We start from the raw sequence: 23966 nt of genomic DNA on the forward strand, positions 1-23966 counted from the left end.
GCTGCTGAGACCGGGGCTCTCTCAGCGGCCTCCGTCTTGTGTTGAGGAGCGGGCCAGGCAGCCGCTCATCTGGAGCCCAGCGGTTCGTACAGAGCAGGGTCATATGCTGGGTTCTCGGCCTCGTCTAGCCTGGGGACCTTTAGCGGCAGGCCCAGCTCGTAGTTTTGGAGACTGGCAGGCTTTCTGCAGTCTACCAGAGGAGACCCAGGTGGAGAGGCTGAGTCACTTCAGAGGGGGGTTGATTATGAGGGATGATATTCAGGAGGCACTTTCAGAGGAGTGGTTCACACCTCTCGAGCCAGTGGCCCCACGGTGGATGGGTGCCTTCACACAGTTGGAGATCCTGATTGCTGTCAGAGCTAGCACTGAGGATGGCAGATGCCTCTATTATGAGATTCAGGATGAGGGCCGACTCCAGAGAGTGGAGGTGGAGTCGCCTTTGGTTGCAGAGTGTACCTTTCAGAGGATTCGGGTAGTGGCTGCCGCTTCTCGGAAGTGGCATATTGACCCCGACCCTGCTGACGTGCTCCCGGATTGGCGTATATGGGCATATGCAGCGCGCCCCTTGGCCCGGCTACAGTGGGACCCCGGAGAGTACGAGTGGCATGATCCTTATGCATCCCTTGAGGCCACAGAGATCACATTTTTCCAGTATACTGTTCGGCTGGGACGACATATTTTGACGGCGAGGAGGACGGTTTCTCCAGCGGCAGCGGGACATTGGCGATTGCAGGGACTATCACAGGAGTTCCTGGAGGATTTCTGGGCTCGACTCTGGGCTAGTCGACAGGCCCGCAGGATCTCGGCTTTTCAGTGGCTGGTCGCCCACAGGGGCTCAGCAGTTGGCACTTGGCTTGTTTATAGCGGTCTTCCGGCGGCCTGCGTCCGATGCGGCCACCCTATGGAGACACAGAGACATTGCCTTTGGGACTGCCCTCAGGCACAGCAGATTTGGCTGCGGATGCTGCGTATTCTAGCCCCCCTCTCTCCAGAGGGTATGTTTACGTGGGGTGCCGCTGCTTGGTCGACTTCGTCAGGGCCTGCTATGGGCTATGAGATGGAGCAGGGCAGTCAGGCCATCAGATTTATTAGGGGCCAGCCTCGCCTGGTTCCGGCACCGGATTTCTCGTCCGACAGCTGGACACAGGAGAGGGATTTACGATGGGAGCTCCTCAGCAGCCTCACCATCTGGTTCACCTGGAGGGCCCGGTGCTTCACGGCCTTTGAGGGGAGATTAGAGCCACCAGCAGAGACTGTTCGGGGGATTTGGCAGGAGTTGATCCACACCCTGCGAGGACAGTACGACCGCATCCGGGGAGACTCGGATGAGGCGATTTTACGGCGCCAGGCCTTTCATACCACTTGGCGCTGCGGCCCGTTCTACACCCTGCACACGGGATCCCCCCGCTGGCACTACAGGCCACCTGTTTGGCTCTTCCCCCCCCCCATTGTATGATTTAGCCACTCAGTCCTTTAGACTGATGCTTGTATTTTGCAGCACCTAGGGAGAGTCTCCCGGGCTGCCATGATGTATTCTCTGCTCTTCTCTCTGTTAGGAGCAGGAGAGATCTCTTTTGTAGCCCTACGGGCGTTTTTTTTTACATAACTAATGAAAGGATCTTTTCTCGGAAAAAAAAAAAAAAAAAAAAAAATTAGATTGAGATTTATCATCTTTTGCATCCTTTACAAAAACCAAGTACGCAGAAAGATGCTTTTTCATTACTGATGAAATGGCCAAAGCCGATACAATAGGAACAGATTCCCCTTTAAGCTTTACATTCAAAATGTGCTCTTTCCCTCTATGAGTCAAAGTAATCTTCCTGTTGTACATATCCACCACCGCATGTACTCTATGACACCATGGCATACCCAACAAAACATCACACCCATCGAGTGGCATGATATAGAATTCCTCACTGTCCACATAACCCTGACATGAAGCCTCAGCTTCCAAAATAGGGGTAACGGGTTCTGCATACACAGGACAAGCCATATTAGCCTCATACAAAGGCCCCATCTCCTCTGCACGGATCCCCAATCTGCCAGCCAAATCTGGTGAGATAAAGTTGGCTCTAGCACCTGTGTCAAAGAAAATCAAAGCATTCTAATCTCTAACTTTGCCCCATGCTCTGCACAACTAAGTCTCCTCACCACCTGGCTATTCCCCAACAAGATCAGAAACTAACCCTACAGAAGGTTTTGCTTTCTTAGACTTGGGCTCCCCTTTAGTGTCCAAGTCCTTGTTGGACTTACGCTTGGGAAAATTGAAAGACATATGTCCCTCTTCGGTACAGAAAAAGCATTTCTTGGCATCCAACAAAGCCTCCTCCTCCTCGGGAGTTCTCTTGGGCATTGGTAACATCTTACGCCGCTTCTCTACAGGCACTGTTGCATCCCGAGATGCATGCCTGTCGCAAATCATAGAGAATGCCATGACAGCAAATGGGTTACTCACTGGGAGTTTCAACTAGATTTAAGGGTAGCAAAAGCACTGGCAAGAAAATTGAGAAGTCAGTATTTGTTACTCGAGTCTTAATGCAATAGCCAAGCACTTCCTTGGACAATCCACAACAATACTTCTCAACCTGCTCAGACAGTGGCACTGCACGATAAGAAGTAACTGGGAGTAAAGCTTCCCAAAACTTCTTATTGTAATCCTCAAGATTCTCACATTTCGATGCATCCAACTTATGCCATGCTGTCATTACATCCACCTCAAATGTAGATGTGAGCTACACGGAAGAGAACACCTGTTTAAACCATACCCAAGTAGATGGTGCTATGCCCTGCAAAAGAAGAGTGAACCACCACTACAATGCATTGCCCTTGAAAAAACTCGCAGCTTCTCTCACTTTGGAGGATTCCGTGTAATTTCCACCAGAAAAAGCAACATCAAACTGTTGTAAAAAGATAAGAGCCTTGAGTCTATCTTTGGCCCCACTGAATGTGTCAAATTTCACTGCAACTCCCCCTTCCTTATGATCCTTCGCCTTACCCATAGGCGTTAGATTTTAGTAAGGAAGTGACTTCACAAGATTGCTACCCCTTGCATTCATGCCCATACTAGGGTCAACATTGCCAGTTCCCACACCTTGCATACCATGCAATCCTGCTGATCCTCCCATGTTTCCAAACATACCACTATGCATACCGGGCTGCATGCCCCCATACATGTTTCCTTGCATTCTGGGCTACATTCCCCCATATTCCCTTACATTCCGGGTTGCATACCACCATACATGTTGCCTTGCATGCCAAGCTGAAAACTAGCTCCAAAATTCCCTTGCATTCCCATACCTCCTTGAGGGTAACCCCCAGTCATAGATTGGAACACAGAACCACCGCCAAAATAGCATGGATGCATCGATTGTTGCGGAAGAGGTGGCTCCCCGAAAAAGGAACTCTCTGGATTTGCACCATAAGTGTTCTACATGTTGGAAAACTATCCAAAAGCAGGATCCTGTGGGAAGGCACCACTATTGTCCTGAGGTGGGTTCCTAGAACGCACCTTCTTCTTCTTCTTCTTAGGCTCAGAAGGGGCCCTCATAAATTCAGCAAACTTCTCACTTTGTGTGAGCTACATGAGCACATCCACTGCCCCTGCTAAACGGGCTTTGAATTGCGCATCATCTTCCTCTTTACCTGGCATGTCTTCTGGCTACGTTACATCCTCATAACGTGCATCTTTTGTAGCCTGTTCTCCTGCAAGTATATCCTCAGATTCAATCCTCTCAGGAATGGGCTCCTCCTCTTCCTCATCATCATAGTCATAGTCATAGTCATCCTCATAGTCTGACATCTTGCTGAAATTTTCAGCAACGACTTTCCTCGAGACAACCACAAGCACACCCCCTTAAGAAAGTTGGTGATGGTCCCGGCAACGGAACCTTGAAACCGGCCTCTGGTAGAAACCAAAGTGCAGTAGCCTAGCAGTCACCCAAACACAGTTGTAATCCAACAAATAAGACAGATAAAGGGGAGCTAGAGTGCTCCTACACAAAAAGAAGAACGACACCTGTTGGCCCAAAAGCTTGGCGCCCCTTTTGTTATTTCTTTATTCAATTCTATAGAAGAGTTTAACTGAATACATCATGGCCATTCATGGCTAATACATATGCATGTCCAAACTGCCAATCCTCTGGTCCTCTCGGCATAGAGGTTTCACACAGCCCTCTGCTCAAAACACCACACTGTTCTGCACCTCTAATCTACCAAGAAAGTACATCCACGAGGCCTGAATATGCAGCCAATTGTTCCATGCCCATAGCCAAAAACACAGCCATATCTCAGTCCGTAGACTCTTCCGAATCAGTCCAAAAATTTGCCATGTTTCCATCCTCAAAACTGTCAAATCCTTCCTCTCACAAAGGACCAAAGGAACACCTCCGTGACAGTCTCGAACTAGTGGAAAGAGGGACTCAGTTGTGCACCTTCCGCAGTCCCACCTGCTCGCAAAGAGAGAGAGAGAGAGAGAGAGAGAGAAACCTGCAGACCTTTTGTCACCTTCCCCCAAAGAGAGAGAGGAGAGAAAAACAGAGACTGGTCGTCCCCACGTGTGCACCTCTCTTCTCCTACTGTCTGCCTCCTTAAAAGAGAAAGAGACTGCGAGAGAAAACTCTATTTAGTTCCGCATCTTCTGCCCTGCAGTCACCTTCCATCACAAAGAGAGAGAGAGAGAGAGCGTGGGTGGACCCGCTCAATCCAGAGTTCTCTGGAGCGTGAAGGGATACTGCAACTCAGCCGGCCTACAATCCTGATGCCAGCGCTGCCCCTGTGTCCAACCGTAAGCAATCCAGCCCAATAACCCTGCAGCCAGTCTGTCGCCAGAGAGAGGGTGTGAAAGCACCTGCGCAACCAACAGTTCTGCAGTTGCCTACAAATCTGTTGTCGACTTGTTGCAAGGAGATGCACGTGCTGTTCAGCCACCTTCCAACCGCCCACCAATCGCCAAAAAGCACACGTATGGTGCAGCCCGATTTTTCCCCAAGAGTAAGCTTCGTCCAAAAATAACGTGGGCTCCCCTACGCCACGATTCACTTTTAAAAAGAGGTATTCTTTTAGTTAAAAGGTTTTTTAAAACCTTTGTCCTCTCAAAACATTCATCCCCCCCCCCCCCCCCCCACATGGGGTAATAGAAAGAACCCTTAATAAGTGTCCCCGAGTGTGAACATATATCCATTGTCATACACACTTGTGTCCTGCACTATCCACCATGCTCACACCTACGTTGCACAAATTCACAGGGTCATGACAGTTGCCAGATGGGACACCTCACTCGAGTCTGCCCTCGCTAGCAGTCCAAGAGACCGCCACCAGTCCCCCCCCCCTCCCCTCGCGCCACCTCACACCCTCCATAGGGGATGTGCAGGACTCGCCTCCCCACAGACCAGAGCATCAAGCCCCGAGTTGAGGCCGGCGCAAAAGTGGCAAAACGATGCCCCCCCCCCCCCCCCCCCCCCTCCCCTCCCTTCGTGGGCAACCTTCTCCCCCTCCCCTGCAATCTGTAATTCCACCAATCAATGTGGAATGCTTGGTTGACACAATGCTAATCAATACACTTAAATACACCAACATTTAATGGATAACATGCTCAATACAAGATGAATTTGTTGAATTGACAAAACAGACGAAGAATGAGCCGGGACGGTGTACCTCTCCCTCAAATAGTGTATATTAATCTTGGAAGAATCAAGTACATAGTCTCATGGGCATTTCTGACCAAATTTCCATACCAATGCATATGAATATAGTATTGCAAGTAATATGGTTGGTTGTGTAGATCCGCAACTCACACTATCCTCTAAAGTGCCCATGTTCCCTACTATCTGCTCTCTATTGTTCTACCAACACATGGTAGCAACAATCTACAAGAGAGCACGTAGGACAAGAGAACACTACACAGGGTATGGGGTATGTAAACATGGAGTCCGGCTCCTCCCTCGTGCTACTTGCTTCCATAATTAAGCATTAAAGCTGACCAACTGCAAGTAGAGTCGATGACAACGGAAGTCTTCGCAATGGAAGAGTCTGGAGTGTTGAAATCTTCAATCTGTTGCGATCCTTCACGACAAAAGTCTTCAAGAGGATGAAGGGAACCTTGGGAAAGGTTCCCCTATGGTTCAACTTGAGAAAGGAATGCTGAAATTAGGGTTTTCAGCCAAAACACCAGAAATTACAAAATATATTAGAGCGGTTTTGCTGAATTTCAGACATTGGGAGTGTGTAGGAGAGTGAACACCACCTGGAAACACTGTTGGAAGCTTGGAAAACACACTAGCAATCTTGGATATGGAGTTGGGAAGGATAAAGTGCAGAAAATACAGCCAAAGAGGCTCATGAAGGGGTGCGCCTACTTCTAGAGAAAGAGGGAAGAAAGAGATGATGAGACGTCCACCTTGGGTGTCAGGTAGAGAGGACAAGTGACTTGTGGTGCAAGCTGGGATGGACACATGGCTAGTTGCTCCCTTTGTACAAAGGAGATAAGGTCTACGCGGTGCACATTGAGTTTTGTCCACCTCGGGACATCAGTGTGTGCTAACACAGGGCTGGTCATAATTTATAAGTGAGTTTTGGTCGCCCAAAACCTAATGAATTGTGTACACACACTTATAAATTAATGCTAATTCCTAAGGCTAGGTTTTTGACCAATACTTACCACCTATCACATGCCACATAACCATATCATCAGACAGTTTCACACGCACGGTTCACGGGCAAGCGTCCCCTTACCCTGAACTACACATTGGTCAAGCAAGCATGAAAACAACATGCAAATTCAATTACAGGCAAGCATGAAAACAACATGCAAATTCAATTACAGGCAAGCACATAAAGACGCTATGCAATGCAGCATTGGTATAGACAATCCACGTTCATGAGACTATACCAAAATAGACGTGCTCCAAGCAAGTATACGACATACCAGACCCAATGGAACACCAATCCTCTAGGCATTTCCGGACATGTACACATAGGCACAAGTCCCAGCACAAAGCCAAGTTCACAGTATCACATGAGTGTGGCATCAATCCCTGGCATATGCCACTGCCATGGACGCCAGTCCAATGTACATACATAATAAGAAAGCATGAGTGGACCAATTGGGTGGCAACATCCCCCCCCCCCCCCCGGCGGCTTCTAAACAGTTGTCCGCCTTCTTGGGATCCGGAGCAAAGACCAACTTATCGACTCTTCCATCCCTCTAGAGTGGTTGGCCCCAGTACCAGATCCTTCTACTCAACAATGGCTAGGAATGTTCACCAGGCACGGTATACCCCTGGCAGTTCATGGCACGGACGAGTACTCCACTCTACTTACCTTCTCTATTGGGTTCATGGCAGACTGGAGAGACCAGAGACCCCCTTGGAGGACCTCAAGGGATGCACCTTGTAGAGAGTGAGGGTGATTGGTTTTCACGCACATGAGTGGCACACCGGCCAAGGTGACCAGAGAGAGACTATGGGTCTATGGACATGGGAGGGCCAGCCTATTACGAATCTCTAGTGGGACCCGGCAGAGTGGACATGGCAAGATCCAGAGGACATAGAGGAGTCGCCTGGTACCCCCTTCTTTGCTTACATTGCACGGCTGGGCTGTAAGATTCAGATGTCAAAGGTGGAGGGCACTCCAGCAACAACAGCACATTGGCAATCCCAAGCCCTTCATCGTAACCTACTTCCATTTTCAGCTCCTTGGGGGATCCACAACTAGTCAGAGCCCCAATCATGCAAAACTCATGTCCTTCTGAGCCACGATTGCCCAATTAGTAACGAGTAGGCCCCTTCGACCTCAGGCAAACGTATCACCACAAAGTCAAGCAAGAATAGAGTTCCTTGGATCACCACAATGACGTCTTCCACTAAGCGTATGGGAGTCACCTTCTGTTGGTTAGCTATCCTGACACAGAAGTTGCAGGTCTAGTTACCTGGAGACCCACTGCACAGAGTGTGAATTTGGACATGAGGTTTACCCAAGAACTACCATCAACTATTGCCCTTGATAGAAGAGTACCATTGATTTCCATCGTTAGACAGGGACTCAAGTAATTTGTGAGAGAGGAGTTGGTGCAGTTGATTCCCATGCATCCCGCAATGTGTACACCCTCAAGAAGACATGGCCCACCACTGTGAGGCTGTCCACCACTCGAATTTGGTGGGGGTACAGTCCATAGTAGCCAGGAGGTTCATGAAAAAGGTTTTTGAAACGCATTTCAAAACGTTTCATTGCCAGGCCCAAAAGTCTAAAAGAGGTTTCATAACGAGGGAGGGGAGGGGGGTATAGTACCCAAAAACAAGACCTTCAACAAGTTTTACACAACTTTATAAGACTTTCAACAAACAACATGTCAACTTGCAAAAACGTGAGTGCACGTTTTGGACTCATGAGCAACAAAAGCATAAAAAGGGCCCTAATTTTCAGCCGTACATTTTCTAAACGTTCAAAATCCCCAAAATCTTTTTTTTTTTAACAACAGATAAAAACTCGTTTCAAAAAAACCGAAACGTTTCGTACTTGTCGCATGCCGGGACTCATCTGCAGAAGATCAAAAAGGTTGACCACCAACTTACAGTCCCTTAGTAGATAGTGAATGGAGAAGGCTGGTAACTAAGGCTTGGGTTGCCAAAAGGAAGACAAAGCTGGTTTGTTAGATGCTAGAGGAAGGCCTTAGAGATCCCTGAATCAATGGGTGATTTTTTATTGGGATTAGGAAACGGAGAAACGGAATCAGAAACGGCGACTCGATATAAACGGTGTTTCCACGTTCCTGGGCTAGGAAACGACCGTTTCTTGTTACTATGGTTCTAGCTAAAAGCTAAATTGGAAGAGCTCTACAAACAATCATGGAGCTCTCACAAGAGATCCATAAAAGCTAACTCTTACCTTTCTCTTGTCTCTTACACAAAACAAGTGCAAAGAAATAGACACATTCGTTGCTTTAGAAATATGGATGGCTTACAACCAGGATTGCTTCCCCTAGAAGGCCTACGTCAATAACATGATTTCTTACATTGTGCACAAATGTGATCTTCATTTTGTGGCCCTTGTTGGGATTCATGTGCATATGCCATAGCATGCCTAATATTGCATCATAGTCCTTCCTAATATTGCATCATAGTCCTTCATATGAGCAACAGAATGTTCTTATGGTCTAGGTAGCAGTTTATACAAATACGTAGCTTGCCAATCACATGCACTACATTCACTCTCCCTTGAAAGGCCAAACTAGCCTCCATTGGCATTCCCATCTGAGACACATCAAGGCCTAAAGTGGCTGCCACCTCAGTCGAAATAAAGTTCTCCAATGAGCATTGGGCAATCAACAAAGATAATAAGCTTTGTCTTCTCTAGCTTTGACAATTTCTCGCACTTTGCATGTATATGGTCCTTAAGCATCTTTCTTCCCATAGCTAAAAAGGGGCTCTCTGCGATGGCCAATCCAAATAAGTCCCTTGCCCCCCTACTTCTTTTGCCATCTTCTCAAGATACTGCATCCTTTAAGTCACTTTTTGTGAGCTGTCCGTACTTTCCCTGTTTTGAACTAACTTCAAGGAGAAGTTTGTGGATATTGTCAAAGTCGAATTGGTGCTCTAAAATTGGCTCAACTTAGGGCAACTTCAAAGAAAAAGGATGAAGTGGTAGACAAACACAAGGAGCAAAAGCTATAGGAATCTGTGTGCATGATAATTTCTCAAATGCAAAGTCACATGGTAAGCAGGACACCAAGAAAGTTCATCTGACAGTTGAAGAGGTGGTGCTCTTTCCCAAGACTTAAAGATGTGTTATCTGACAATGTATCTTGAAGATTTTACCATCAAACTGGCAGATAGCAAAGACTTTGTAAGGCAAAAATGGAAGAGTTAAAGAGCTCTTCTATCATCAAGTTTACCTTTGAATTTCAAATGTGACCTACCACTTGGAAGGAGTCCTGGTCAAATGGATAAGGAATTTGTTCAAGACTACTGCAATGCATTTTGGGAAATATTACTAAAGCCACTATTTTTATTCTGATCACTAAAAAGGGAAGATGAACAAATTTGAGGCGGGATTGAAGGAGGATTCAACACCTCATGAAGTTTATCCTCGAGACGCTTTGTCCCGCCTTATGGATTCAGCTCTCATAGCAAGTTTAGGAAATTCTACCACTTGAGCAGCTACCCACCAAGTCCTGTAGCACCAGGCTGCAGGCAGTACCAATGTGGTCATTGAAGAGCTTGTATAAGACAAGCAAGTGCAGGACTCCTTGAATACCCAAGCCAGATATGCTCAGAAGGAGGTCCTCCAGTTCTATGGATACATAAATTGATGGAGTTTTTGTCATGTTTGAGAATCAACACAAGCAGGCCTTTAATCTTGAAAGGTGTTTCCCAAAAAAATTCCGCACCAGTTCAGGATGCAAAGGTACAGCTGCAGGGGTGGACGAAGCATCCAATCTTTAACATTGCACAATTGGTGGGAGAAGGCATCATGCTGGGTGTGATCATTTGATAGTCGTGCTTTCACACAGTGACATTGCAGAGAGATGTGCTGGATCCAGAGGTGATTTCATGACCCTAGAATCTCAAGTGTGTCAATGGTGTCAGCCAGTCAGCTTAGGCAGTTTGCATTGCAAGGTGCTGACGTTATTTTGATGTATTCTCCCAGCAAGACTCTGAATGTGAATAAGGCAGGCAGGGCAGCTCTATTGGACAGATTCTCAGCCATCTTCGGTAGATCACAGTTGGTCGCCTTACTTGCTGCCATCTTGTCCCGAGGACGGTAGCCAATGCTCAGTTCAATCACATCTTGTGCAAAATGATGGTAGAAGAAAAACAAATAAATTTTGGGGTATCAAAGAGACAATACAATATTAAGTGCAAAACAATTCCACTGCTCCCATCCAAAAGAGGAAGCCAGGCTGTAGAGCATTGTGACTGCCAGGCTTTATCTTGGTCTAGAATGGTTCTTTAACTTCTCCAAGAGGCATGCAAGCTAGCACTGTGCCGCAGATGAGATAGCACCTATGCACATCCGTGTGTGAAAGATGCAAAGGGACAAAGGTGTTGATGGAGAAGTTTCAATGCATTATAGAATCTGCCTTCAAAAGATCTAGATATGTGGAACCCTAGGGTCTAGGGTCAAGACAAAGATTATAGGACCAACCAACTAGCCTTCTCTGATCTTAAAAAAGTGTGGATAATATCCAATCACAATGACCTCATGGTATATTGGCATAATTATGAGTAATTGCGCTACAAGGGTCGCACCTTGTGGCTGGACAAAAGCATGCATCTTTAGGGCACATGCCAATTCCCTGCATTAATTGAAGTTAGTCATTTCTAACATTAAATCCACTTGTCAAAAGCCTTTGCACGACTGCTGCAGTTTCTTCGCACTTCTCTACAGGGCATCCAACATCTTTGACACATGAGAGTAGCCAGGAAAATGTGTATGTTCTTACGTTCAATCTGTTGATCTGCAGTTCTTGGAAATCACATGAAGTGAAAAACACGAAATATACATAAGACAGGCCCATAGAAAGGAATGGTTTAGCGTTCATAGATTTGCACAGCTCCTTTCCCTTACTAAGAAAATAATTCTTGTAGCCTTCAAAACCACTATCCTTTGTCAATACAAATTTCAGCCCAATTCTTATTATTCAGCGAACAAGATTGGAACAGTACCTGTCTGTTGCGGGGATCTATAGCATTTAGCATCTCTGCAAGCACCTCCATCCCACTTCGAGCATTGTGCATATCTGACAGGCTGAACACAATGATCACCAGTTGACAAAACAAAATCTTTAATATGGAAGACCCAATCTTGTGGGACATAAAAGAATGGAGAAAACTAATCTTTTTTCTACATAAACACAAAACTTATAGCAAACAACAATCAAGATCCAAAAAATAAGAAGAAGAGTTGGAAGTCCTGACAACTTGCTGTACTGCAGAGAGACGATCTATCAGCTCTGGTCCCTAAGGAATGCAGATCATTATGACAATTTTCCAATATATGTATATATTCATGTATATATATATATATATATACATGAATCCCAACAAGGGCCACAAAATGAAGATCACATTTGTGCAAGCACTAGCCAGTGTCCCATGCCTGCTGCCCAACTCCGACAGACCAACCACGCATACCTAGGGTGAGGTATGTCATATTCTCCCCCACTTACATTGGGGTTTCCCTCAGCTAGATGGTGTCCATAGAAGTGCCCTTTTATAAAAGGAAAAGATCCAAGCAAAGCTCATCCATCCCGGTACCCAAGATCCCTAACACTAGGAAACCACTTTGTGTCTAGTGCGAAGGCTGGCATTCCGTCCTCGCCACGTCAACACAAAGAAACCTCTGGATGACCAAGTCTTGTATGATCCGCCACTTTCCATTTGCCCAACAGTTCATTAAGAAACATTGCAGGCCGTTGAGTACCCTGCAGTAGCTTACAGAAAGCAAAGTCCAAAGAAAGCCTGGCAAAACTTTGCTATCCACAGTCCAGCCACTAATGCATCGACCTAGATGGACCACAATACCTGCTTGCACCAACTCTAATGCACCATGAAGGAAGAAAGGACCAAGAACAATACTCCCTAGAAGACTTGCACCAAATATGTGTCCGTCAGTACTCTGCTCGGCGCCAATATGTCTAGACCACCATCTCCTTGTGGAACATACTCCAAGTTATACCTCCATAGATGCACCGAAGTAAAAACTATGGCTATTGTCGATACAATCTCCAAGAAATATGTGCATTGTGAAGACACACCCACTAGTATATCCTCCCTAAGTGAAGTATATGTCCTCTTGCGGTGTCACCATGACATGAGGAAACTTGAGCCAATGCAAACAACAAAAGGTGAGAAGATTCCTCATGTTCACCTTGAAACTAAAGCAACCATAACTGAAACCAAAGATTCTAGACCTAGTGCAGACGGCAATTGTAAAGGCTCTCCCTCAGAGACCAAGCCGAAAACTCTCTTTATTCAAGCATGTGGCATGATGCAATGAAGCACACTGGGTGTCAAGTCCCCATGGATCTCCTCGTAGAGTGCTCCTAGAACACAACTCGAAACCTGCAAAACAAAGCCAAACAACCAAAAGGGGATGCAGGCTTGACTCACCACCCAACCATGACAACCGTGGGCAAAACCCACAAGTCTTGGCTATCCCCACTATGCCACGAGCTGAGCTAACTAGAAAGACGCACCGACCAATCTTTACCCTGTGACGTCCCATACCGCCCTCGCGGGCCTCAAGACCGCTACCGGCCTCGGCTGCATGAAGCAAGTGCACGTCTGCACTAAATCCAAGCTCCTAGCCGTAGAGCTCTCGCAAAGACTCGCGAGACTCTATTACCACTAACCTTGGCCACCCTTTTATAGGCTCTTGGCCAGTCACTGGGCGTCCACACTTGGGCGCCCACCCGTCCATACTTGGGTGCCCACCCGTCAGTCTATGTGAAAGTAAGAGAAAGCCTGACTATAAGCAAAAGAAAACTCGAGGAGATGTGGCTAGAAGCCCACTCTAGGCATACTTTATAAGGCCCTGAAAAGCGTTTTTTTTTTTTGTGTGTTGCTTTTGTGTTTGTTTTTTTCAAAAAAAAAACATGCTAGATGGCTTTTGTAAAAGCCACAATTAAAAAAAACACATGAGGCACGCATAAAAGCCACTCATTTTTTTTTACCCCACGCTAAGCTTTTCGTTTTTTTTTTTTTAATGTTGCTACGTATTTGTTTTTTTTTTTTTATGTAAGGTTCGAAACAAAACAGAAAGCAACCTGAATGTTTTTAACAAAACAATGGCTAAAAAAAACACCGTGTGCGGAACTGGTAGCCACCCGTTAACTACCACGAAGGGCGCAGTCATCGCCGAACAGCCACAAAGCCTGCCACACACCGACAGGCCTGGCTGCCTATTTTTCACGCACAGCCGGCCTTGTCCTAACAGACAGCCGACAAGTTCTCTTTCCCTCTCTCTCTCTTGCTGATTCACACAGCCAAAAAACTCTCTGTGCACAAACTGTCCAAGTCGACCCTTTTCATGTACAGCACCCAACTCGGCGTCTAGCGATGCCAATAAAAAACATACGCTGAATTCTGAAAAAAAAAAAACAGCAATCATCTCGAACTCATACCTCTTCCTTTGACTTCTTTCTTCTCTACCTACTTGTCTTAGACTGTATGACTTGACCAGTTGACGGTTTGACTGTTGGATATATTGACTTTGTATAGTATATTTGATTGGTTCCCACAATGGACAGAGATACTTTAGGGTGGATGGAGTTCCACGATGCTATTTTGATTCAAGGACTTTGGAGTCATATGGGCTTTCCACCTGTTCGATGGGGTGTAACCCATGGACATGTTAGGGGTGTAATATGTTATAATCATTGTCCTTCAAGATCTCTCTTAATGGGATTGCGTGGACCTTTGGTAACCTTAAGTTCATTCCATTTTGGTGGGGGGTGGAAAGTAGCTAGAAAGCATATGTTATCTTCAAGTTGTTCGAGGACACAGGACGTACACATAAATTGATGGGGAGTTTTATGCTTGCCCTAAAGTAGACGTGATTATCTACTCATTATCTGTGAAAGCATAATCTTTGTTCAGTCTTAGTTGGAGCTTAGACTGTTCAGCTTGCTTTTTGCTACATGCTATGCTATTGCATTTGTGTTTCTTTATACCATTTAGAAATGTCGTACTGATATCAGCATGTGATTCTTTATAAATGTCCATTGATGCATGTGTCTTTGTTTGAACTCTGGTTATTGCAGTGCATTTTAGGTGTGCAAATAGTGATTGCACATGTATTGCTGATTGTGGGTGTATGTATGTGTACTCTGGATACATGTTGTGGCATATAGATTGTGCAGAAGAACTGCTATAGGAGTTACAACAAATATTGTTGTGTTGCAGGTTGTATACAGAAATTGTCTCTGTTTGCATATTTTTGGTTGTTGCAAGTAAAGATGTTTGACAACATCAATCAAATTGGCAGTGAGAAGCTTGACAAGAACAACTTTCATGCGTGGAAGTTCAAAATGACCAATTTTTTGATGAGAAAAGGATTTTGGGAATAAATTAAAGGAGACAATGAGGAGACTCTAGAATTACTTGAAGAGAATGCTACTCCAGGTAGCAAGAACTACTTATGCACCTGGCTTATGTCATTACATCATAGAGCATGAGGCTCTAAAAGAAATTCACGAGAGTAGATCTTGTGGTTGAAATATTATATTTGAAATACATGGCACTAGGATTTGCCGACAACTAATGTAGGATGCCATTTGGTATGATAATTGAGTTATGTGTCAATCTCATCCATGCAAATTCAAGGATAAAAGATACCACCATCTTCACACCCCAATCCTTTTCCTTGGCTTCTGTAGTCAGCTGTACTAACAGTCTATATGCCATCCAAAAACCTCGGCTAGCCATCTTGGATTATGACCTTCACCACCAAGACTGCCTAACTCGGCACCCTGTCCTGGGTTATACCAATATCCCACAAGACTGCCCGCCACCTACCACGTGGTGGCTATCCGAATAACATGAAGAGTTCATGATAAAACTTGGTATGCTCAAATCACTGTTTTGAAAAGATCCATCTAGTCATTTGAAAGAGTAAGAGCATGCAACCAATTAGAACCATCATCGGGCGGCAAAGAGCTCAAAAATTTAAGATTATTAATTAGGGGTCTGTAAAGTCAAGACTATTGAGCCATTCCTCGACTCACTAATGTGTGTGCGAATTCAGAATTGAATCCCGCTTAGCAAAAGCCCCCTACACCACTTGACATAGAGCACCCATCAACATTGGGTCTCACACTATCCTCCCTCATGGGATCCTCGATAACCGGCTCTTGTTTATCTTCCGGCCTTACTGCTCGTGCCGGGTAAAATCTAGCCATCTTGGTGGCTTCACTTGCTGACTTTACAGAGTTACTGCCCACTGATTGCATATATCTCTGATGCACACTAAACGTCCGTGCTAACTTGTAGAAAAGCAGTGACAAAAAGGTGATGGGTTACGCGCTGGAAAGAAGAAGAAGTGAAAGGTTAAAGAAAAGATTATAGGGTGGATGAGATGGCTGAGACGAAGTTTTCAGCTTTTGGGGACCACGAACGAGTAGATGGCGCATGTAAACCCTGCACAACATGTAGATATGAGCCAACAAGAAGGAAGAGGCTGAATATATAGGGAAAGTGAGTTTTTTTTTATTTAAAAAAAAACCGAGTAGATGGTGCGCATAAACCCTACACAACCTGTAGATAGGTATGAGCTATTACGGAAGAGGGTGAATATATAGGGAAAGTGAGTTTTTTTTTTTAAAAAAACTTGCTTAAGTTTTGTGCTTTCCATAAAAGTTGGGGCTTGAAATAAAGCCCCCTCCCGCTTTAGCACAAAAACAAAAGCCCACTCATGCTTACGCTTTTCTGTGTTTTTACCTTCACGTATCATTTAGCTTTCCTTCTCCCACATGTCCCCCAACATCCCTATGTGCGCATCCAGCCTGTACACGTCTCCGGTCCGAGCCATCTACGCGACCTCCGTAGGCTCTATCCGGCCTGTTTATGCTGGAAGACCTCTGCCCGTACTGTTGGAGGGCCACATACACAAAAAGAATATAAGGAGAGTAACTCAGTGATGAGATATTTTCTAAACATTGTATTCTATTGTATATGATTTTACACTAACCTCTCACTTAAGTGGGAAAGCAGCTCAGTGAGGGAATGAATAAGGAGAAGAGGAAAGTTGACCCAACCCTCCTCCTGGGGTCCCACCAAATGGATGATCAGGACGAGGTAGATGTAGACCAGATGAATGGAGCGCGACACTATCACTCCTGGCAGAGGCCGGTGGTAATCTCAAAAATCCCGGGGTTCAGACGGGTATTGGTCCACCAAGGTGAAATGAGTGTGCTGCCCAGGCTTTGCCTGCTGTCTGCACCCTGTACTGGACCCTGGTGCTTTTGCGTTGGCCTTGGGCCATATCCCCAGCTCCTCTCATGGCGACTCGCTGCCCTCCAAACATCTGTAAAGGACGCTTCCCTGCCCTCCAAACATCTGTAAAGGGAGAAGGGTCCCTCCACTCCTAGCTTGTGGCACAAGGCTATAGTATCAACTTTTGCTGAGGCCCCTTCATGCCAGACACCCATATGTTGAGTGCCCACATTCGTCGTTTATTCTCTTCTTCCAAAGTATCATGGATGATGGTAGGGGTGAGTTGGTGCTTTTTAGTCACTTCAGTCCACCCTTTCTCGACCTCTTGTTTAACCACATCTGCCCATCCCTTTTCCATCTCCTTTTTTGTGGCTACAAGACCCTCTTGTAGCTTGATCTTGAGGCCTTCCACTTCTTCCACGAGAGGGGTGAGCTCCCCTTCTTGCAATCATTAAGTTCTTTCCAGAGCGTATCCACCTCCCCCCGAGCTCCTCGGATGCCAACTGGAGTTTGGCATTTGCATCCTTAAGTTGTGCAATCTCCATGGAGAAACTCCTTGAGAGCCAATAGTTCTTCCCTGTATGCCTGTAGTTCCAGCTCCATAGCTTTTATTCCATCCCCCTTTACCTCTCTAAGAGCTGTGAGCTCTTCTTTATAGTTCTGTATCTCCAACTCCAGGGCTTGGATTGTGCAATCCCTGTCTTGCAACTCCTTCTTGAGGTTATGCATCTCCTTTGTAAGGTAATTCCACATATCATCCAGCAGCTTATTAAGCCTCTGAACATCTTTTTATCTGCCGCATTGCTATCCAGATGATTCAACCAAGCTTCCACGGATTTCGAGATGGCTTATCTACTGCAGTGATGACATGCAGTAGCTTGATTGCAGCTCTTCATACAGCACAGGTAAGAGAGAAGCACGTGGACTGTCACAATAGCAGGAAAGAGAGAGAGAGAGAGAGAGAGAGAGAGAGAGAGAAAAGAGTGGTGGGTATTTCCCCCCTTGGGGCCCAAAGAGGGCTGCCTTGCTGCCTTGAGGGCCTAAGCAAGGGTGGGTGGGAACATAGGGCCCGCGGGTCGCCGAACAAGATCCAGGGGCGGCAAGGTGGCTGAAAGTCACGCCATAGCCAGAACAGGGGCACTGCACAGGGTGGCGAAGAGGAGTCACCTGCGTGAAGCACAAAAAGTAGTGGGGCTGAAGGTCTCAATGAGAGAGAAAGAAAGAAGAAAGAAAGCTGTATTAACGTCTACTAGAGGCCGAACTCGACCTATGAGACAAATCAATGTACAACTCTCAATGTCCTCTGGATATCCAGAGAGAGAGAGAGAGAGAGATTACGTTGCTGCCTTGGGGGCCTGAGCAAGGGTGGGTCGGTGGGTGGGTGGGAAAAAGGAGGCAGAGGGGAGCCAGGTGCTCGCAGCGCATGGGTGGCGCAGGCAGGGCAGAACATGGCGGAGGACCACGTGCGCAGCCAGAACAGGGCGGGGCCAAGTGCATGTAGGTGGCGTGAGCAGGTCAGGCGGCAGCAGGCAGGGCGCCAGTGCGCGAGAGAGAGTATGGCTGGGGGCAGAGACTAATACCATGGAGAGAGAGAGAGAGAGAGAGAGAGAGAGAGAGAGAGAGAGATTGCTGGAAATCCCCACGTCCCCAATAAGCAGCCCCCTGTTTGCAGCCCGTCCCCCTTCCCGTACCCTTGTAAAAAACATCCAACCCCCCCCCCTCACCCCCACACCCAAAAAAAAAAAAAAAACTCCCAGGGCAGCAAATCTCCCTCATCTCTCACTTCTCCAACTGCTTGGCTTGCAATTCTTGCAAAGTCCAGTTTTCTACCCAACCTGCACTACGTTTAGCCTGATGTCAGAGGAGGGATCTTGCACAGCCTCTTGGCGTCCTGGCAAATAGGGAACTGTCTCTTCCTAATGACTCAGGAGGCTCAATGATTTTTGCAGAGCACAAATGAACAATTCGCTAGAGGAAGAATTCTCCTACACTGCACTCGCTGAAGCTCACGGTCCCCCCCCTGCTCGCGCTGCTGCCTGCACGCCCTCCCCCCCTTCCCGCCCACGCGTCTGCCCCCCCCGCCTGCCCTCGCGTATGCTCCCCCTCCCCCGCCTGCTTTTCTTGTGCGCCCCAGCGTTGTAGCACCCGCTGCCCCCCCCTGCTCCTCTCCTTCGCCCCCCCCTCCCTTCTTCAGCGCCCCGCCCCCCCCTCCGCCAGTCGTCGCCCTCTCCTCCCCCCCACCCCTCTTACACGCTGCTTCCGCCCCCCCTGGGGTTTTTTGGTCTTTGCCGCCTTACCCCTTCTTTCTGTTTTTTCCGTCCCCTAGGGTTTTTTTGCCTTCCACCTTCCCCCTCCGCCCTTTGTGTGCAGCTCGGTTCTTGCAGGCCTCTCCGCATTCGCTCCACCTTCGACATAGCTTCAGACTCTGATGGAGGCTCCTCCCGCCCCACCTCAGAGGGACTCTCCCGCAGCCCCCTCGCCGGCCCTTGAGGATACCCCCATCAGGCTTTCTCTTTCGCCAGAAGAGGAAGCGAGCCTCGCCGCAGAGGTGGAACGCCTCCAGGCACATTCCACCATCTGCCATATAGTCGGCACTCGCCCCAGCAGAGGGGAGATCCGGGATCTTCCCCAGGCCCGCCTTCTTGCAGATGTGGGCAAGATCCTGGACGTTCAGCTACTGGGCCGTGGACACTTACCAGATCGAGTTCGAGACAGCCCAGAGCGTGGCCAAGGTCCTAGCCATGAGTCCCCTTGACATCAGGGGCGCTCGGGCATTCTTCAAACCTTGGCAGCATAGCTTTGACCCAGCAGCGGCCGAGCAGGGAGAGCGCCTTTTCCATGTTACAGTTTGCTTCCCTGGACTCCGTCATGAGTACCTTCCGCTCCTTTCTAGGCTAGGAGCATTGGTGGGTTCGGTGCTTGAGACAAGCCCCACAGCAACTTCAGTGGTGGCCAGAGCAGCTGGGCTACCTTCGGTCCGAGTTTTGGTTCCAGACATTTCCTCCCTTCCGAAGATCATTCAGCTACCTAGGGTAGGGGGGGATGGATTGATCAGAGAGTGGAGTTTTCGGGGCTCCCAAACCAGTGCTTTATCTGCAGGCAGGTCAGCCACCTGGCCAAGGCCTGCCCTCGCAGGAGACCCCGACCTTCACCGCAGCAACAGCCCCCCGATGGCCCGCCCACAGATGCAGCTCAACAGGCAGCCTCCGAGACACCTGCTCAGCCCGCAGAGACCTCGGAGTGGCAGCCTGGGCAGGGGCGCCGTCGAGGGAGACAACCCCAACAGCACGCCCAGAGACCGATGCAGCAGCAACAGCCACAGTCTCAGCATCACTGGGTTCCCCCTACAGGAGGAGACCCCAGCGCCGACTGAGGACCAGGAGATGCCAGCACCCCCTCCTTCACCCCCACCCCCCCCTCCTTCGTCCCCCCCTCCCGCCTCGCTTCCACCTTCGCCTCCTCCCGTCCCCGCTCTCCGGTTTTGGCAGCGGCTCCCTTCTCCCCCCCCTCTCGCCTCAGCTCCCCGGGAGGCCCTAGCAGTTCCCTGGCGCTCACCTGCAGTCCGGCGACCACTGAGCACCGACCTTGCTCGAGCACCACAGAGGAGACTTACCATGCCGATTCGGGCTTCACGGATATCCTCTATCCGCAGTCGGCTGAGTCATCTCGACACTAGACAGCGCTCGGAGGCTTTTGATTATTCCTTCACACGGCTTTTTGGAGCGGAGAGCCCCCATGAGCCAGCACCCATCCGAGTTCATGTAGTGATACCTCCGGCCCGAGGGGAGGAGGCACTTGATTCAGCGGTGGCCTTCTCATTCCCTCTCTGTGGCCCTAGCGACCGGGAGTGGACTATGGATCTCGCTCTTAGCACTTTGAAGACTCAAGCAGTTGAGTTTTCTCACCATGTGAGCGATCTGGAGGTGACAGACGTGATAGGCCGACTATGGGAGTTGGCTCATTTTTTCTTTGATCCCGGGAGAGTGGATGCCTCCGGGATTCGACATTTGGTGATTCGCATAGTGGCAGACTTAGCACGCGACCCTGGATATGTATGCATACACGAGGTTGCTTTGTCTGAGCGGGAGGCAGTCGCCATGGGACACAGCCACTGGCGCCTGATCCGAGATTCTTGCAGCACACCGGGTGGGTAGATTCGTAGCCGCTCGGATGGGGACTATTCTCCATCCAAGCCGCTTGCGAAGGCCCACCGTACGGCTGAGACAGCCTCCACCTCAGCAGGTCATCCATGAGGATCATCTCATGGAATGTACAGGGCCTTGGCGGCGCACACTATATACGTTATCGTGGTTGCTTGAGGCAGGAGCTTTAGAGATGCCTGGTTGGGGGCAGTATTGATATTTTGATGATGCAGGAGCACCATTTGGGTGAGAGCAGGATCCGGAGATACGGTTCGGTGATGCCTAGTAGATGGGACACCTTTTGGTCTGCAGGGTTTGGCCCCTTGGGTGGGCAGGGAGGAGTATGTATGGTCATTGCGGATGTATGGCGGCAGGCCATTGTGGATCGCGGGATCATTGTGCCTGGTAGAGCACGGTATGTCATTCTGAGGATGCTCTTTGGCGTGCTCAATGTCTATGCGCCCAACCATGCTAGTGCCAGAGCAGAGTTCTGGACCCAGGTTACGAATGCATTGCCAGAGGCCGCACATTGGTGTGTCGGGGGAGACTTCAACATGCTTGAGGACCCAGCCGATAGGGTGGGAGGCAGTCATGTTACAGTGCACGGCACGGAGCTTGCAGCTTGGGAGCGATTTTGCATGACACTGAGGATCACTGATGCATGGCAGCATGAGGCTTTCTCCCGCTCTCACGACAGTCTTAGTTTCTCTCGGTCGGATCGCCGGCAGGGAGGGACTAATCTATCACGGATTGATCGCTTCTATGTGGGCGACAGGGTAGGGGAGCGAGGGGGCTCCGTTGGCATTCTCGCTGGCACCTCTTTTTCAGACCATGCGCCAGTTATTTTGATACTTGAGAATAGGACACGGGAGACCAGCTTGCAGTTGAGGATCCCAGAGAGGGTACTTACAGATCCTAGTCTCGCTGAGGACATTGAGAGGATATGGCACGATAGCCAGAGCTCTCACCAGGATGCAGCAGGCCAGTGTGCCCAGGGACTCATCGAGCTCAGCTCTTTTTTGCACGCTGCAGCCTTGACACGGTTGGGAGAGACACGCGAGCGGGAGCGTCGGTTGAGACGTAGCCTTGCTTCGCTTCAGTGCCTTCGAGAGCAGCAGCCTACATGTGAGTGGGTGGCGTCCCAGCTGAGCCAGGCACGCCAGGAGGTTAGGGAGGCAGAGGAGCAGAGACATGAGTTCTACTATCGTCGCCAGGCCTCTCAGTGGATGCAGCTTGGTGATAGAGTGACTGGGGAGTTTTTTGAGATTACTGGACCTCGCCATGCTCGAGCAGGAGTCCGCCAACTCAGGAGGCAGGAGGCAGGACGGATCGGTAGCCACTAAGCCCGGGAGATCAGAGCCATTGCCACTGAGCTCTATAGAGACCTGCTTTCAGCGGAGCCAGCCCCACTGAGGCTCGGGATGCTTGCAGACGGGATGCTTGCAGACAGACTGTGTGGGCCCATGTGCAAAGGAGGGTCACAGATCGGATGCGTACAGTTCTGGGTGAGCCTCTTTCAGAGGTTGAGCTTGCTGAGGCCTTGAGAGTCCTTCCGCGCTATAGTTGCCCTGGGGAGGACGGATTGACGCCTGCCTGTTTTATGCGCTATTGGGACATTTTGGGACCAAGCCTCCGCAGGGGCTTTCAGTATGTTTTAGACACTGGGATGATGCCACAAAACTTTTCAGATGGCTTGATCTTTCTTATCCCCAAGGGGGAGGGAGTATCAGATGATATTCGGCATTGGAGACCTATTACGATCCTCAATACTGTCTACAAGGTCTTAGCAAAGGCCTTGAGTTTGAGGATCCAGCCCTTCCTGGGGGAGTTGATTCATGCTACCCAGACAGGATTCGTCAAGGAGAGTAGTATCCTTGACAACATTTTCACCTTCTGGGAGGCGACGGCCCGAGCTAGATTTCTCGGTGAGGACCTGGTCGTGATGCTTCTCAATTTTGAGAAGGCATACGATCGAGTCGATTGGAGTTTCTTAGAGGGCACGATGCTTCGCCTGGGCTTTGAGCCAGTTTGGATTCGAGGAGTGGCGGCTCTATATTCCACAGCTCGTAGCCAGGTGCTGATGGCAGGAAGACGGGGGCTGAGTTTTGAGTTGACCAGATCAGTCCGTCAAGGGTAACCTCTCGCCCCGTTTCTTTTTCTCTTCTTTGCTGAGGCTATGAGCACGTATCTGACGATAGAGGAGGTTGGTTTGAGAGGACTCCAGCTCCCAGTCCGGGGGGAGGACATGCTCGATGCTGAGTTTGCTGATGACACGGGTTTATTTTAGCATGGCCAGGAGGCCAATCTTCAAAGGGCAAAGCAGTCGCTTCAGGTTTTTAGTGCAGCTTCGGGAGCATTGATCAATTGGCGCAAGACAGTGGCCTTTTGGATCAGTAGCGCTCCCACTCCGGCATGGAGCCCAAACCCGGGTTTTAGATGGATTCCTCCTGGCACAGCAGTGCGGTATTTGGGATGCCAGATTGGACTAGATTTGTCACCTGAGCAGCAGATTGCCCCGCTTCTTCTGAGCATTCGGAAGAAGCTTTTGTATTGGAATACAGCTCGGCTATCCTTGGCTGGGAGGGTGGTGGTGGCAAATCAGGCTTTTAGCGACCATGTGGTACATCACGTCTTGCTGGATCTTCTCGAGCTCTTGCATCAGCCAGGTACAGAGGCTGATAAGGAACTTTCTTTGGTCTGGGCGGGATGGTCAGCCAGCCCGGGCTAAGGTCGCTTGGGCAATTATTACACTTCCGCTGGCCCAGGGGGAGCTTGGGCATTATAGATCCAGTTGATCAGAGTAGAGCCTTATTGGGGAAGCTTATTGTTCGGGGGCTGCTTCCAGGCGCTGAGCCTTGGAAAGAGCTTCTTCTGTAGCGACTGCAGGCTCGGGCTC

At 48.7% G+C, this 23966-nt stretch overlaps 1 protein-coding gene across 4 annotated transcripts in view; it reads right to left on the minus strand.

The window, feature by feature from the left end:
- The window catches only part of LOC147612387 (TOM1-like protein 8), a 156500-nt gene that overhangs the window by 71516 nt on the left and 61018 nt on the right, over window positions 1-23966 (minus strand). For all 4 annotated transcript variants that reach the window (XM_086783003.1, XM_086783007.1, XM_086783005.1 and 1 more), the window contains exon 7: window positions 11661-11742. In XM_086783003.1, coding sequence (XP_086639129.1) covers window positions 11661-11742 — 82 coding nt within the window. The remainder of the gene's footprint in view (window positions 1-11660; window positions 11743-23966) is intronic.

Source organism: Cibotium barometz, chromosome 45 (assembly GCF_041138505.1).
Source record: "Cibotium barometz isolate CiBa-2024 chromosome 45, ASM4113850v1, whole genome shotgun sequence".
NCBI lineage: Eukaryota > Viridiplantae > Streptophyta > Polypodiopsida > Cyatheales > Cibotiaceae > Cibotium > Cibotium barometz.